This window comes from Gossypium hirsutum, chromosome D08 (assembly GCF_007990345.1).
Source record: "Gossypium hirsutum isolate 1008001.06 chromosome D08, Gossypium_hirsutum_v2.1, whole genome shotgun sequence".
Taxonomy (NCBI): domain Eukaryota; kingdom Viridiplantae; phylum Streptophyta; class Magnoliopsida; order Malvales; family Malvaceae; genus Gossypium; species Gossypium hirsutum.
The window spans coordinates 55,148,428-55,161,467 of NC_053444.1; the positions used below are offsets into that span (position 1 = coordinate 55,148,428).

Consider the following 13,040-nt stretch of genomic DNA (forward strand, 5'->3'; position numbering starts at 1 on the left):
AAGAAAATTTCTTATTACCAGCTCCAAAATTGAAGAAAAACGAACTTTACTCAAATATATAGCCATAGAGAGGGTCTAAATGCAGAAATAAAAATTAACCACATAATAAAATACTACATTGTAGCATTTGTCAAAATGAAAAAAGAAAAAACCCTTCAAAAACCCAGCTCCAAACGAAAAAGAGATAGAAAGTTGCATTTTTTTTTATGTCAACGATAAATCATAAAAGTAATTAACTAAAAATATATAAAACAATCAAAAATGGAATTTGTTTCTTGAAAAACAGAACCAATTAGCGACATCTAAAGAAAGAAAGGTTTTCTTTTTAGTTCTAAGAGAAAACAATGAATATTATTGGATTAATAACCAAATAAAAGAAAGGTTTTCAAAATTTCCCTGGCTTTTCCTTTTCCTTTCCCTCCTTGGTTTTATTGGTGATTAAGCGAAAAATGCTGGGGATATAGAGTGAGCAGAGCACTGCAGCTTAATGCTATCTCTTCTCTTGACTGCCAGGCCGGCCTTGCCTCAATCAAATCTCTTTAGCATAAACGGATTGAGTGAAATGAATTTATAAACCATTAAGCATTTGAATTTAGAGCAAAGCATAACTTAAATAATATAGCATAACATGAGTTAGTAGTAAACTCGAGACAAAAATACCAGTACGCAACCATGTATGTAATGTCTCTTTCACTTTTTACGTGATCCACCCCCCCAAATGGATTGCCAAAAAACAGGCCAGTTCTTCTGAGCCTCATTCCATCCCAAGACTGACCCTTCTCTCAACGGATCCCAACTAGATGACACAATCCCATAACTCACCCCTAACAGTGCTGTCCCGAAGAAGATGAAGGACACAATAAACGGCACCCACGTTGGTACATCGATTTTCAATCCAACCTTGAGATAATAAAAGAATGGGAAAAACAACAACCCTACCAACAATGGAATCCCAACTGTGAATCCCATTCTGCTTATCATCCTGTTTGTTACCACCTCAGGTATCACCCCTGCCTCTGCTTCATTCTCCTCTTCTTCCTCTTCTTCTTCTTCTTCTTCTTCTTCATTGTCATCACCACTACTCTTTGATTTCTTTGTCTTTTTGTTTTTCTTGGGTGGGGATCCAAAGCCTTTTGGGCTATTCAAGGTGGCATGTAGGGGTAGTAAGTACAATGGTCGGATTTGGTTTTGGGGGTTAACTGGGAATGGGGAAGATGATTTTGAGGGTTGGGCTGATGTCAATGAAGAGGGTTCCATGGTCAACTGCCTGCAAAGCTTACATACAAAACTCGATTTTTCATTTTGCAAATTCTATATATATGAATCATATTAATTACTATCTTAAGGAATATAATAAAGGAAACATGCATACCTTGAAACGGCAGTAGGATAAAGACGACAGTGCCGAAGCTGCCATTCACTTGAGCTACTTCAATTTTTTCTTTTCTTTTCTTGGAGTGCTTATTGAGTTGGTCCAGATATTGGAAGGAACACCCACAGATGAGAACTCAAAAGCTTTCCTTTTTAAGTTAAAATTGTTGCAGAATTCAGAAACTCAAGTATGATTGCCCTCACTGAAACCCCATTCGGATTCAGAAACTCTTCTTACCACCAATTTACCAGACCGAAGGAAGAAGCGATAAGGTTATGGTTCAAAGATGATCCGAAAGATCTCTAATAAGGGCTGGGCCGACTCGGGTAGCCCAACCATTATATTCTCTGTATCTAAATTCATTTTCGGTCCAAGTCGTCGACTTTAATATTAAAATTGATGTGATTAGTTAATTAAATCCAGTTCAATTAAAAATAACAAAACAGAAGAGGAATTTACAAAAAAAAAAAGAAAAAAACATAATTATGTGGATATTTTAATATTAAAAAAACCAATTTCATCCTTTTTCACGTTTTATTTCATCATTAAGAAAATTCACGCACAAAATCAATATATTTGTATAAAAGAGATCCATTTACGTTAAAATAAAAGTACAGTAATTTTACATCCTTTCATAATTTAAATGGTTGAATTTATTAATATGATCGTAGTTATAATACATTTAAAATTTTAAATCAATTCGATATCTTTACCACATCAATCCAATAATATTATATTTTTTAATATATTTAACCATTGAAATTCTTACATTTAGGACAAATAATTAGATAATTTTTTATTTACTTTGCATGCATCATTAGAATCAATAAAAAGGAGTAAAAGTAACATGAGAGTTCTTGTACTAAAAATTACTTTGCATGCATCATTAGAATCAATAAAAAGGAGTAAAAGTAACATGAGAGTTCTTGTACTAAAAACCAGATTGTATTTTGCCAATCGCCCCTTAAAAAATGCATGTTAAATGAAGGAGTAAATTGATCTTTCCTATAAAAAAATTACATCCATTTATACTACTAAAAATTGACATAATTGATGAAACAACCAAATATATCTCATGTTGAGATACAATGACCAAATTTTAATAATAGAGTAAATAGAATTACCTGTACATGGCCTTAAAATATTAAAATAAAATATAGCACGTAAATTAGTCAATGAATAATCTTTAAAAAGTTTATATAGAAAATTGGAATAAAAATGATTAGAGATTATACTAAATTAATTATATTGGGGCTTCCTTAAACCAATTAAATAGATAATATAAAAAATTGGGTCTTTTACAAAAATATTACAAAAAAAATAAAAAATACTAAAATAATATTAATTTTTTTATTTACTAAAATAATACAAAAAAAAACATGACAGCCTGGTGGAGGGCCTGCCACAGGCGGCACCAAACTGGTGGAGGGCCTGCCATAGGACTGAAATGTAATGATCTAAAGTTTTAAGGACCTGATATGCAAATTTACCATTTTGAGCAAAGAAAGTGAAATGGTGACACCTGAACTTGTGGCGGCACTAAACTTGAAAAGTGGCTAACTGTCTTATTAGCCCTCCTTATTTATTATTTTCTTTTTATTCCCCTTCAACTCACTTTTTTATTTAATAAACAAGCCCTCAACCCATTTTTGTAGTTAAATAAGCTCTTAATCTATAATTTTTACTTATAAAAGCCCTTTGTTTTATTATTAAAGTAAATATATTTTACCTAAAGTAAAACTATTTAAAAAAGTATAAACTAATTTGCATTTTATGTTTATGTGAATTTGATGAGAATAGTTTATTAAATAAAAAAAATTATGTTTATCAAAGGCTTATAGCTATAATAGTCCCTTAAGAAAAAAAAAGTTACTAAGCCTCTTGACTTAATTTGAACCCAGTTGAGCCCTTATCATTAACCTGAAAAATTAATGAAGCCCTTACATTAATAATTTTCACATTTCGTTATATTAACCATTAAAATCAATTGACGGACCAATTAGATGACGAAATATGACAGCCTGTGATTTAATCTTTCATATCTCCAATAAAAATCATAAAAATATCTATCTATAATATATATAAAAGCACGAGTCTTGAAAAAACTTTTGAACTGACAAAAATATCCTTTTATTGTTAATTATATTACTAAACTATATTAGAATAATAATTTATTAATATTATTATATAATAATAAAAAATAAGATTAATTAAAATAATAATATATTAATATGAAATTAATTAATTTGGTCATATATTATAAAGGCTCTACTTTAAAAAAACATAATATATTATTAATTAATAAAACTATAAATCTATAAAATCATTGAATACAATTAGATGAAATTAAAATAATAAGAATTCAAGTTTTTTTAATTAAATAAAAATATTTTTTTATATATAAATACTCTTTATAAATTTAAAAATAATTATAATTTAATAGAAGTCGTGAGAATTATATATTTCAAAATAATTATAATTTAAACTACAATTATTATTAAAAATATTGTGCTAATTTTAAAATAGAATTGTTAATTAAATAGAACTCTAAGCATAAAATATAGGAAAAAGACAAAAAAAAATTGTGATAATTATAATTATAATTTATTGTTATTAGTTAAAAAATTTGACGATGCTACTTTTATTAAAGTAAAGTAGAGTTATTGCTTAATTAGAATTCTAAGTATCTTAATTATCACTTAACTAATGTTAGATTTAATTAAAAAATTAATAGAAATACCAGGCATGCTTTATTGAAAAACTAAAAGTAATAATAACATGATCACCCATAAATGTAACCCAAATAGAAAAAATAATTTATAATTATAAACTATTCTCATCAAATTTAGTAAATTTTTTTATTTAATGAACTATTCTCATCAAATTTACATAAACATAAAATGCGAATTAATTTATACTTTTTTAAATAGTTTTACTTTAGGTAAAATTTATTTACTTTAATAATAAAACAAAGGGCTTTTATGAGTAAAAATCATAGATTAAGAGCTGATTTAACTACAAAAATAGATTGAGGGCTTGCTTATTAAATAAAAAAGTGAGTTGAAGGGGCATAAAAAGAAAATAATAAATAAGGAGGGCGGCTAAAAAGGCAATTAGCCACTTTTCAAGTTTTGTGCTGCCACAGTGGCACCATTTCACTTTCTTTGCTCAAAATGATAAATTTGCATATCATGTCTTTAAAACTTTAGATCATTACATTTTAGTCCTGTGCCGCATGTGGCAGCCCCTCCACCAGGCTGTCATGTTTTTTTAAATATTATTTTAGTAAATAAACAATTTAATATTTTTTTGATATTTTTTTTATTTTTTTGAAATATTTTTGTAAAAGACCCAAAAAAGGAACCCACCTGGTGTCAGTGGAAAGTAGGTAATATAAAAATAATATAAAAAGGTGGGTAATTTCAAACTAACACAGGATTTCTATTAAATACCAAACAAATTTCCTAGTAAAAAGTTAGTCCCGTCAAATATGGAACCGAGTTGACATATGCAAAGACCGGTCCTATAATACGACTTATATAATAGTAAACAGCTCTGGTGATGTAGCATATGACTAGGGAGACTGTGGATATTGTAGGACTTGTTGCTAAACTCTTTTTCGGTACTCATTTGGGTTCTGTATTAGCAAAGATAGCATATCGGAAAACAAAACTATAGAACAATAGAAATAAGTAAAGGCTAAACTTATGTTACTTACCGATACCTAAAGTTGATGTCCCTCTGTTTCTGCAGCGTCGGTAGCATTGGGTTGATCAAGCAAATCTTGAATCCCCACTAGGATTTGTTTCACTGTAATGGAGGGTCTCCATCCCTTGCAGGAAAAACAAAGTTTTTGCTTTAACAAAAACTGCATTTTAAATAAAAAAGATTGGTGTGTAAGTTACTTACACGACGCTCGCTAAGGATAGACAAACACACAATTCCAGAAGGATAAACATTATGGTGGAAGAATCCATTTGGGAACTTGCATTTAGGGGGTTTGCTTGGGTATTCCTCACTGAAGTTGAGTGTCAGTGGAAAGTACCCACCTTCCCAATCTGTCTGAAACATTTAAAAAAATTGTGATTAACTAATAAATAACAATAGAAATTTCAATGCAAGTAAATCATAGGCTTACATGCAATATAAGAAAACTTCAAAGGTCCAAACTTTGATTAAAAGAATTTTTTTTGTAGATTGACCCCTTTTTTGCCGGGGATAACACAATGCCAAACTATCAAATTAACACTCCCATCTGCCCTTGTCTCAGGTTTAGCCACAAAACCCTTCAAAATCACCACAAAAAAAACTATAATATACTTTAAAAAAAAAGAGTGAGAAGAGAAGAGAAGAGAAGAATGTTGATACATGGGGATGATTTTTGCGCCAGGCTTTTCGTTCCTCTGCAAGACGACTGCGTGCGATACCATCCGACATGATTTTTGGGAGGGTTTGTTTCTTTGTGTGACTACTGAGATTTTGAAAAGTTTGAAGATAAGTAGAGATTGAATTGAAACGGGTATTTTAGAACTGACTTTGTTATGTAACCTTTTATTTACCTAACAAACGAGTCAAATATCAAGGCACTTTTATTGGCACAGTCACTGTCTTTATAATTATACCACTAATAAATAAGGCGAGGAAAGGCTACGCAAGGAATAAATATATTGGGAGTATATAAATTTTTTAAATACTACTAATAAAAAGGATCCTTAAAAGGTAAATTTTTTCTTTTTTGAGGTCTCCACCAAAGGAAAATCCAAGTCTCTCTCTCTCTAACCATGAGTCTCTTCGGTCTGGGCAGGTGACCTCTAATTTGTAATTTCCACTTCTTTATATAATTTTCTCGTAAATTAGTTTATTATTTTCCTTCAATTTCTTTGTTTTTCATTTCTTATTTGCTATATTACGATAATAAATCGTGTCGGATCTGTTGTAATTCTGTAGCTTTTTTGTTATTCAAGATCAGTTATCAACTTCTTTTGTTTTTTGGGCTTCTATTTAAAGCTTTGATTAAAATTCTGGAAAATTTTTCATCTTTCTTACTAATTTTAAGCCTCGATTCTTTTTTTTAAACTGTGCTTGCAATCCAATTGTTTTGTAATCTTGGAGTCATTTGTGAAGGTTTAACTATCGTCGTTAATTATTGTTCTTGCTGTGAAAGTTTCTAATCTTGGATGCATGTTGACCTAGTCTTTTATTTCTACGCAATTAATGGGTTTTTTTTTCCCTTCTTCTTCTTCTTCTTCTTCTGTCTGCTTATAATTAGTATGCAAATCAGGTAGTTTTCATGACTGGCATGATTAGGAAGGTCGAAAAAGTTATGCTAAATTATTGGTTTTTGACCTTAAAGATTATATGGCCATTATTCACAAGGTTGAGCTTTGCATTTTGAAGCTGAACTTTATTGACTAAGTTGCAAATTAGGTCTGTTGACAATTTGCAGCCATTTTTAGAAGGCTCGTGGTGGCAGAATGATAACAAAAATTGAATTAACTGGAGCGAAAGAAAAAAAGGAATGTCCAAATCTAGTCTAAGGCTAATTACTATTTCCAAAAATCAATTTATTAATCATCTTTGATCTTTCACAATTTTCAGTTAGAGAAAGAGTTCTGGCTTTCTATCTTGCTCTCTGCCATGCTATAAGAGTCCATGCATGTCTGATTAGAATGCACAATTAATCTACTGAAGTTATGTGTTAGTTTTTATAATAAAAAAATTAATTTGATATTTTGCTTGGATTGAATTCATTTGCACTACGCTACTTTGAATCTTTAACTTAAATCCTAATATACTTGCTGTAAACATATAAAATAACTTTGGGTGTATGACCTCTAAATATACCGAAATACTTGTGAAAATTTTAACTTACTTATATTGAGTATCTGTATATTTCTGACTCCCACTCCCAATTCTGAGCAGCATAGCTGGTAAATATTTGTGTATATTTTCAAATTGATGATTTTTGCTGATATTAAGTTGCTGTAAACAGAAATCAGCGAACATTCCGTCCAAAAAAAAGTGCACCTTCAGGAAGTAAGGTTGGTTACTCTTTTTTCTTAAATAAAATATAGTTAACACTGTCCATTGCCTGCTTGTTAGAAGTTGATGTGATTCATTCTTTTAAAATGTGCTTGAATCTTTTCATTGTTGATCTTCTTTCCTTCGCCTGTTTGTTGGGAGAGTTCTGGACTCTTATTTCCAGTGTCCAAGGATCAAACCTTGGCAACTTCAACTATCAGAAAAAGGGAAGTTCTTGGGTGCGAGCATGCAATTTTAGCACTGGAAGGATGCTAGAAAGTGTCCAGAAAGAGAAACAAAATATTGCCAAGCACAACTTAACATCTAAGAATGCATCCAGGAGAAGAAGAAAAAATGGTCACTTACCATTATTTCTATTTAATAAATTTTATTGCTTTTGGTGTCACTTATTAAAATAATAACTTTACGTTACCATGTTTTACTAAAAAGTTCAGTCGCAAAGTTGAAATACTACAAACTTCAATGCTCCACTGATATAAGTGATGGTTCTACAGCCCCACCTGTGGAACCCAGTCATGGATGTTAGAGGGCATTTTGTGCACATAATAAATGTGATAATTTGTTTTTCTAATTAGGGATCCACTTCTAAACATGGTTAGTACTGCCGTTCGGTTGTGCTTGATAATAATTGAATAGCCTTGTTGAGGTTTCTATCCAGTTCCTAGAGTTGGCTTCTCTATAGTGTCATTATATAAAATTCTTTCTGGACTTCATTCTGTTGTATTAGTTGTTTAGCAGAATTTGCAGTTTTCATCATAGTATTATCTTGACATAATGCAGGGTGCACAGCTTAAAAAGCACATTGATGCCACAGGATTTTTATTAAATACCAAACAAATCTCCTTTTTATTAGTAGTATTTAAAAAATTTATATACCCCCAATATGTTTATTCCTTGCGTAGTCTTTTCTCGCCTTATTTATTAGTGGTATAACTATAAAGACAGTGAGTGTGCCAATAAAAGTGTCTTGATATTTAACTCGTTTGTTAGGGAAATAAAATATTACATTACAAAGTCAGTTCTAGAAGACCCGTTTCAATTCAAGCTCTACTTATATTCAAACTCTTCAAAATCTTAGTAGTCGCACAAAGAAACAAACCCCCACAAAAATTATGTCGGATGGTATTGCACGCAGTCGTCTTGTAGAGGAACGAAAAGCCTGGCGCAAAAATCATCCCCATGTATCAACATTCTTCTCTTCTTTTCTCACTTTTTTTTTAAAACTATATTATAGTTTTTTTTTGGTGATTTTGAAGGGTTTTGTGGCTAAACCTGAGACAAGGGTAGATGGGAGTGTTGATTTGATGGTTTGGCATTGTGTTATCCCCGGAAAAAAAGGGGTCAGTCTACAAAAAAATTCTTTTAATCAAAGTTTGGACCTTTGAAGTTTTCTTATGTTGTATGTAAGCCTATGATTTACTTGCATTGAAATTTCTATGGTTGTTTATTAGTTAATCACAATTTTTTTAAATGTTTCAGACAGATTGGGAAGGTGGGTACTTTCCACTGACACTCAACTTTAGTGAGGAGTACCCAAGCAAACCCCCTAAATGCAAGTTCCCAAATGGATTCTTCCACCCTAATGTTTATCCTTCTGGAATTGTGTGTTTGTCTATCCTCAGCGAGCGTCGTGTAAGTAATTTCCACACCAATTTTTTTTATTTAAAATGCCATTTTTGCTAAAGCAAAAATCTTGTTTTTACTGCAAGGGATGGAGACCCTCCATTACAGTGAAACAAATCCTAGTGGGGATTCAAGATTTGCTTGATCAACCCAATGCTACCGACGCTGCACAAACAGAGGGACATCAGCTTTACGTATCGGTAAGTAACAAAAGTTAACCTTTACTTATTTCTATTGTTCTATAGTTTTATTTTTCGATATGCTATCTTTGCTCATACAGAACCCAAATGAGTACCGGAAAAGAGTTCAACAACAAGTCCTGCAATATCCACAGTCTCTCTAGTTATATGCTACATCACCCGGACTGTTTACTGTTATATAAGTCGTATTATCGGATCGGTCTTTGCATATGTCAACTCGGTTCTATATTTGACGGGACTTTTTATAAGAAATTTTGTTTGGTATTTAATAGAAATCCTGTGTTAGTTTGAAATTACTCACCTTTTTATATTATGTTTATATTATCTATTTAATTGGAGTAAATAGAATTACCTGTACATGGCCTTAAAATGCTAAAATAAAATATAGCACGTAAATTAGTCAATGAATAATCTTTAAAAAGTTTATATAGAAAATTGGAATAAAAATGATTAGAGATTATACTAAATTAATCATACTGGGGCTTTTTTAAACCAATTAAATAGATAATATAAAAAAATTGGGTTTTTTACAAAAATATTACAAAAAAATAAAAAATATATCAAAATAATATTAATATTTTTTTATTTATCAAAATAATACATAAAAAAACATGATAGCTTGGTGGAAGGCTTGCCAATTTGCACCAAACTGGTAGAGGTTTTGTCACAAGACTGAAATGTAATGATTTAAAGTTTTAAGGACTTTGTATGCAAATTTATTATTTTGAGCAAAGAAAGAGAAATGGTGCCGCCTCTAAACTTGAAAAGTGGCTACTTGCTTTATTAGCCTTTCTTATTTATTATTTTTTTTATTCCCTTTTAACTCACTTTTTTATTTAATAAACAAGCTCTCAACTTGTTTTGATAGTTATAAACTCTTAATCTATGATTTTTACTCATAAAATTCTTTTGTTTTATTATTAAAGTAAATATATTTTACCTAAAGTAAAACTATTTAAAAAAGTATAAATTAATTCACATTTTATGTTTATGTGAATTTGATAAGAATAGCTTATTAAATAAAAAAATTTATATTTATCAAAGGCTTATAGCTATAATAGTCCCTTAAGAAAAAAAAAAGTTACTAAGCCCCTTGACTTAATTTGAACCCAGTTGAGTCTTTATCATTAACTTGAAAAATTAATGAAGCCCTTACATTAATAATTTTCACATTTCGTTACATTAACCATTAAAATCAATTGACGGACCAATTAGATGATGAAATATGACAACCTGTGATTTAATCTTTCATATCTCCAATAAAAATCATAAAAATATCTATCTATAATATATATAAAAGCACGAGTCTTGAAAAAAACTTTTGAACTGACAAAAATATCCTTTATTGTTAATTATATTACTAAACTATATTAGAATAATAATTTATTAATATTATTATATAATAATAATAATAAGATTAATTAAAATAATAATATATTAATGTGAAATTAATTAATTTGGTCATATATTATAAAGGCTCTACTTAAAAAAAACATAATATATTATTAATTAATAAAACTATAAATCTATAAAATCATTCAATACAATTAGATGAAATTAAAATAATAAGAATTCAAGTTTTTTAATTAAATAAAAATATTTTTTATATATAAATACTCTTTATAAATTTAAAAATAATTATAATTTAATAGAAGTCGTGAGAATTATATATTTCAAAATAATTATAATTTAAACTACAATTATTATTAAAAATATTGTGCTAATTTTAAAATAGAATTGTTAATTAAATAGAACTCTAAGCATAAAATATAGGAAAAAGACAAAAAAAATTGTGATAATTATAATTATAATTTATTGTTATTAGTTAAAAAATTTGACGATGCTACTTTTATTAAAGTAAAGTAGAGTTATTACTTAATTAGAATTCTAAGTATCTTAATTATCACTTAACTAATGTTAGATTTAATTAAAAAATTAATAAAAATACCAGTCATGTTTTATTGAAAAACCAAAAGTAATAATAAAATTGATCACCCATAAATGTAACCCAAATAGAAAAAATAAATTATAATTATAAATTATTCTCATCAAATTTAGTAAATTTTTTTATTTAATGAACTATTCTCATCAAATTCACATAAACATAAAATGCGAATTAGTTTATACTTTCTTGAATAGTTTTACTTTAGTTAAAATATATTTACTTTAATAATAAAATAAAGGGTTTTTATGAGTAAAAATTATAGATTAAGAGTTTATTTAACTACAAAAAATAGGTTGAGGGCTTGTTTATTAAATAAAAAAGTGAGTTGAAAGGGAATAAAAAAATAATAATAAATAAGGAGGGCTAAAAAGGCAATTAGTTTTCAAGTTTTGTGCTGCCACACTGTTAGTGGCACCATTTCACTTTCTTTACTCAAAATGATAAATTTGCATATCAGGTCCTTAAAACTTTAGATCATTACATTTTAGTCCTGTGCCGCCTGTGGCAGGCCCTCCACCAGTTTGGTGCCGCCTGTGGCAAGCCCTCCACCAGGCTGTAATGTTTTTTTTTTAATATTATTTTAGTAAGTAAAAAAATTAATATTATTTTGGTATTTTTTTGAAATATTTTTGTAAAATACCCAAAAAAGGAACCCACCTGAAGTTGAGTGTCACTGAAAAGTAGATAATATAAAAATAATATAAAAAGGTGGGTAATTTCAAACTAACACAGGATCTCTATTAAATATCAAACAAATTTCCTTGTAAAAAGTTAGTCCCGTCAAATATGGAACCGAGTTGACATATGCAAAGACCGATCCGGTAATTCGACTTATATAATAGTAAACAGTTCTGGTGATGTAGCATATGACTAGAGAGATTGTGGATATTGCAGGACTAATTGTTGAACTCTTTTCGGGCATTTATTTGGGTTCTGTATTAGCAAAGATAGCATATCGGATAACAAAACTATAGAACAATAGAAATAAAGTAAAGTCTAAACTTTTGTTACTTACCGATACGTAAAGTTGATGTCCCTCTGTTTCTGCAGTGTCGGTAGCATTGGGTTGATCAAGCAAATCTTGAATCCCCACTAGGATTTGTTTTACTGTAATGGAGGGTCTCCATCCCTTGCAGGAAAAACAAGGTTTTTGCTTTAGCAAAAATGACATTTTAAATAAAAAAGATTGGTGTGAAAGTTACTTACACGACGCTCGCTGAGGATAGGCAAACACACAATTCCAGAAAGATAAATATTAGGGTGGAAGAATCCATTTAGGGGGTTTGCTTGGGTACTCCTCACTGAAGTTGAGTGTCAGTGGAAAGTACCCACCTTCTTAATCTGTCTGTAACATTTAAAAAAATTGTGATGAACTAGTAAACAACCATAGAAATTTCAATGCAAGTAAATCCTAGGCTTACATGCAACATAAGAAAACTTCAAAGGTCTAAACTTTGATTAAAAGAAATTATTTTGTATACTGATCCCTTTTTTCCGGGGATAACACAATGCCAAACCATTAAATCAACACTCCCATCTGCCCTTGTCTGAGGTTTAGCCACAAAACCCTTTAAAATCACCACAAAAATAATGTATTTTAAAAAAAATAGAGTGAGAAGAGAAGAGAAGAATGTTGATACATGGGGATGATCTTTGGGCTAGGCTTTTCGTTCCTCTGCAAGATGATTGCGTGTGATACCATCCGACATGATTTTTGAGAGGGTTTGTTTCTTTGTGTGACTACTGAGATTTTGAAGAGTTTGAAAATCAGTAAAGATTGGATTGAAATTGGTATTCTAAAACTGACTTTGTAATGTAACGTTTTATTTCTCTAACAAACGAGTCAAATATGAAGGCA

At 29.7% G+C, this 13,040-nt stretch overlaps 2 protein-coding genes and 2 long non-coding RNA genes across 8 annotated transcripts; 1 reads left to right on the forward strand and 3 right to left on the reverse strand.

Annotated features, from left to right (window-relative positions):
- Window positions 1-553: 553 nt before the first annotated feature.
- Window positions 554-1,692, reverse strand: LOC107900677 (protein PAM68, chloroplastic). Of its 2 annotated transcripts, none has more exons than XM_016826350.2 (2): window positions 1,373-1,692; window positions 554-1,275 (listed from the first exon to the last, which is right to left on the reverse strand). In XM_016826350.2, exons 1-2 carry the CDS (start codon window positions 1,415-1,417, stop codon window positions 691-693), a joined length of 630 nt encoding a protein of 209 aa, XP_016681839.1. In that variant the 5' UTR covers window positions 1,418-1,692; the 3' UTR covers window positions 554-690. The 2 variants fall into 2 exon arrangements, with proteins under 2 accessions (XP_016681839.1, XP_016681840.1); XM_016826351.2 differs by having other exon boundaries at window positions 554-1,267; window positions 1,373-1,649.
- A 3,072-nt stretch (window positions 1,693-4,764) lies between these two features.
- Window positions 4,765-5,429, reverse strand: LOC107900675 (uncharacterized). Its single transcript, XR_001685002.2, has 3 exons — window positions 5,282-5,429; window positions 5,091-5,204; window positions 4,765-5,009 (listed from the first exon to the last, which is right to left on the reverse strand). It is a non-coding gene; the product is annotated as an uncharacterized lncRNA (long non-coding RNA).
- A 613-nt stretch (window positions 5,430-6,042) lies between these two features.
- LOC107900674 (SUMO-conjugating enzyme SCE1) lies at window positions 6,043-9,530 on the forward strand. 4 transcript variants are annotated; one of them, XM_016826346.2, is made up of 7 exons: window positions 6,053-6,190; window positions 7,365-7,413; window positions 8,493-8,595; window positions 8,671-8,754; window positions 8,894-9,046; window positions 9,124-9,237; window positions 9,318-9,530. In XM_016826346.2, the coding sequence occupies exons 3-7, from the start codon at window positions 8,527-8,529 to the stop codon at window positions 9,378-9,380; spliced, it is 483 nt and encodes a 160-aa protein (XP_016681835.2). In that variant the 5' UTR covers window positions 6,053-6,190; window positions 7,365-7,413; window positions 8,493-8,526; the 3' UTR covers window positions 9,381-9,530. The 4 variants fall into 4 exon arrangements, with proteins under 4 accessions (XP_016681834.2, XP_016681838.2, XP_016681835.2 ...); XM_016826347.2 differs by having other exon boundaries at window positions 6,111-6,176; XM_016826345.2 differs by lacking the exon at window positions 8,493-8,595 and having other exon boundaries at window positions 6,043-6,176.
- Window positions 9,531-11,427: 1,897 nt separating this feature from the next.
- LOC107899876 (uncharacterized) lies at window positions 11,428-13,013 on the reverse strand. The gene is made up of 4 exons (XR_005916874.1): window positions 12,823-13,013; window positions 12,389-12,527; window positions 12,198-12,311; window positions 11,428-12,115 (listed from the first exon to the last, which is right to left on the reverse strand). It is a non-coding gene; the product is annotated as an uncharacterized lncRNA (long non-coding RNA).
- Between the last annotated feature and the right edge of the window lie 27 nt (window positions 13,014-13,040).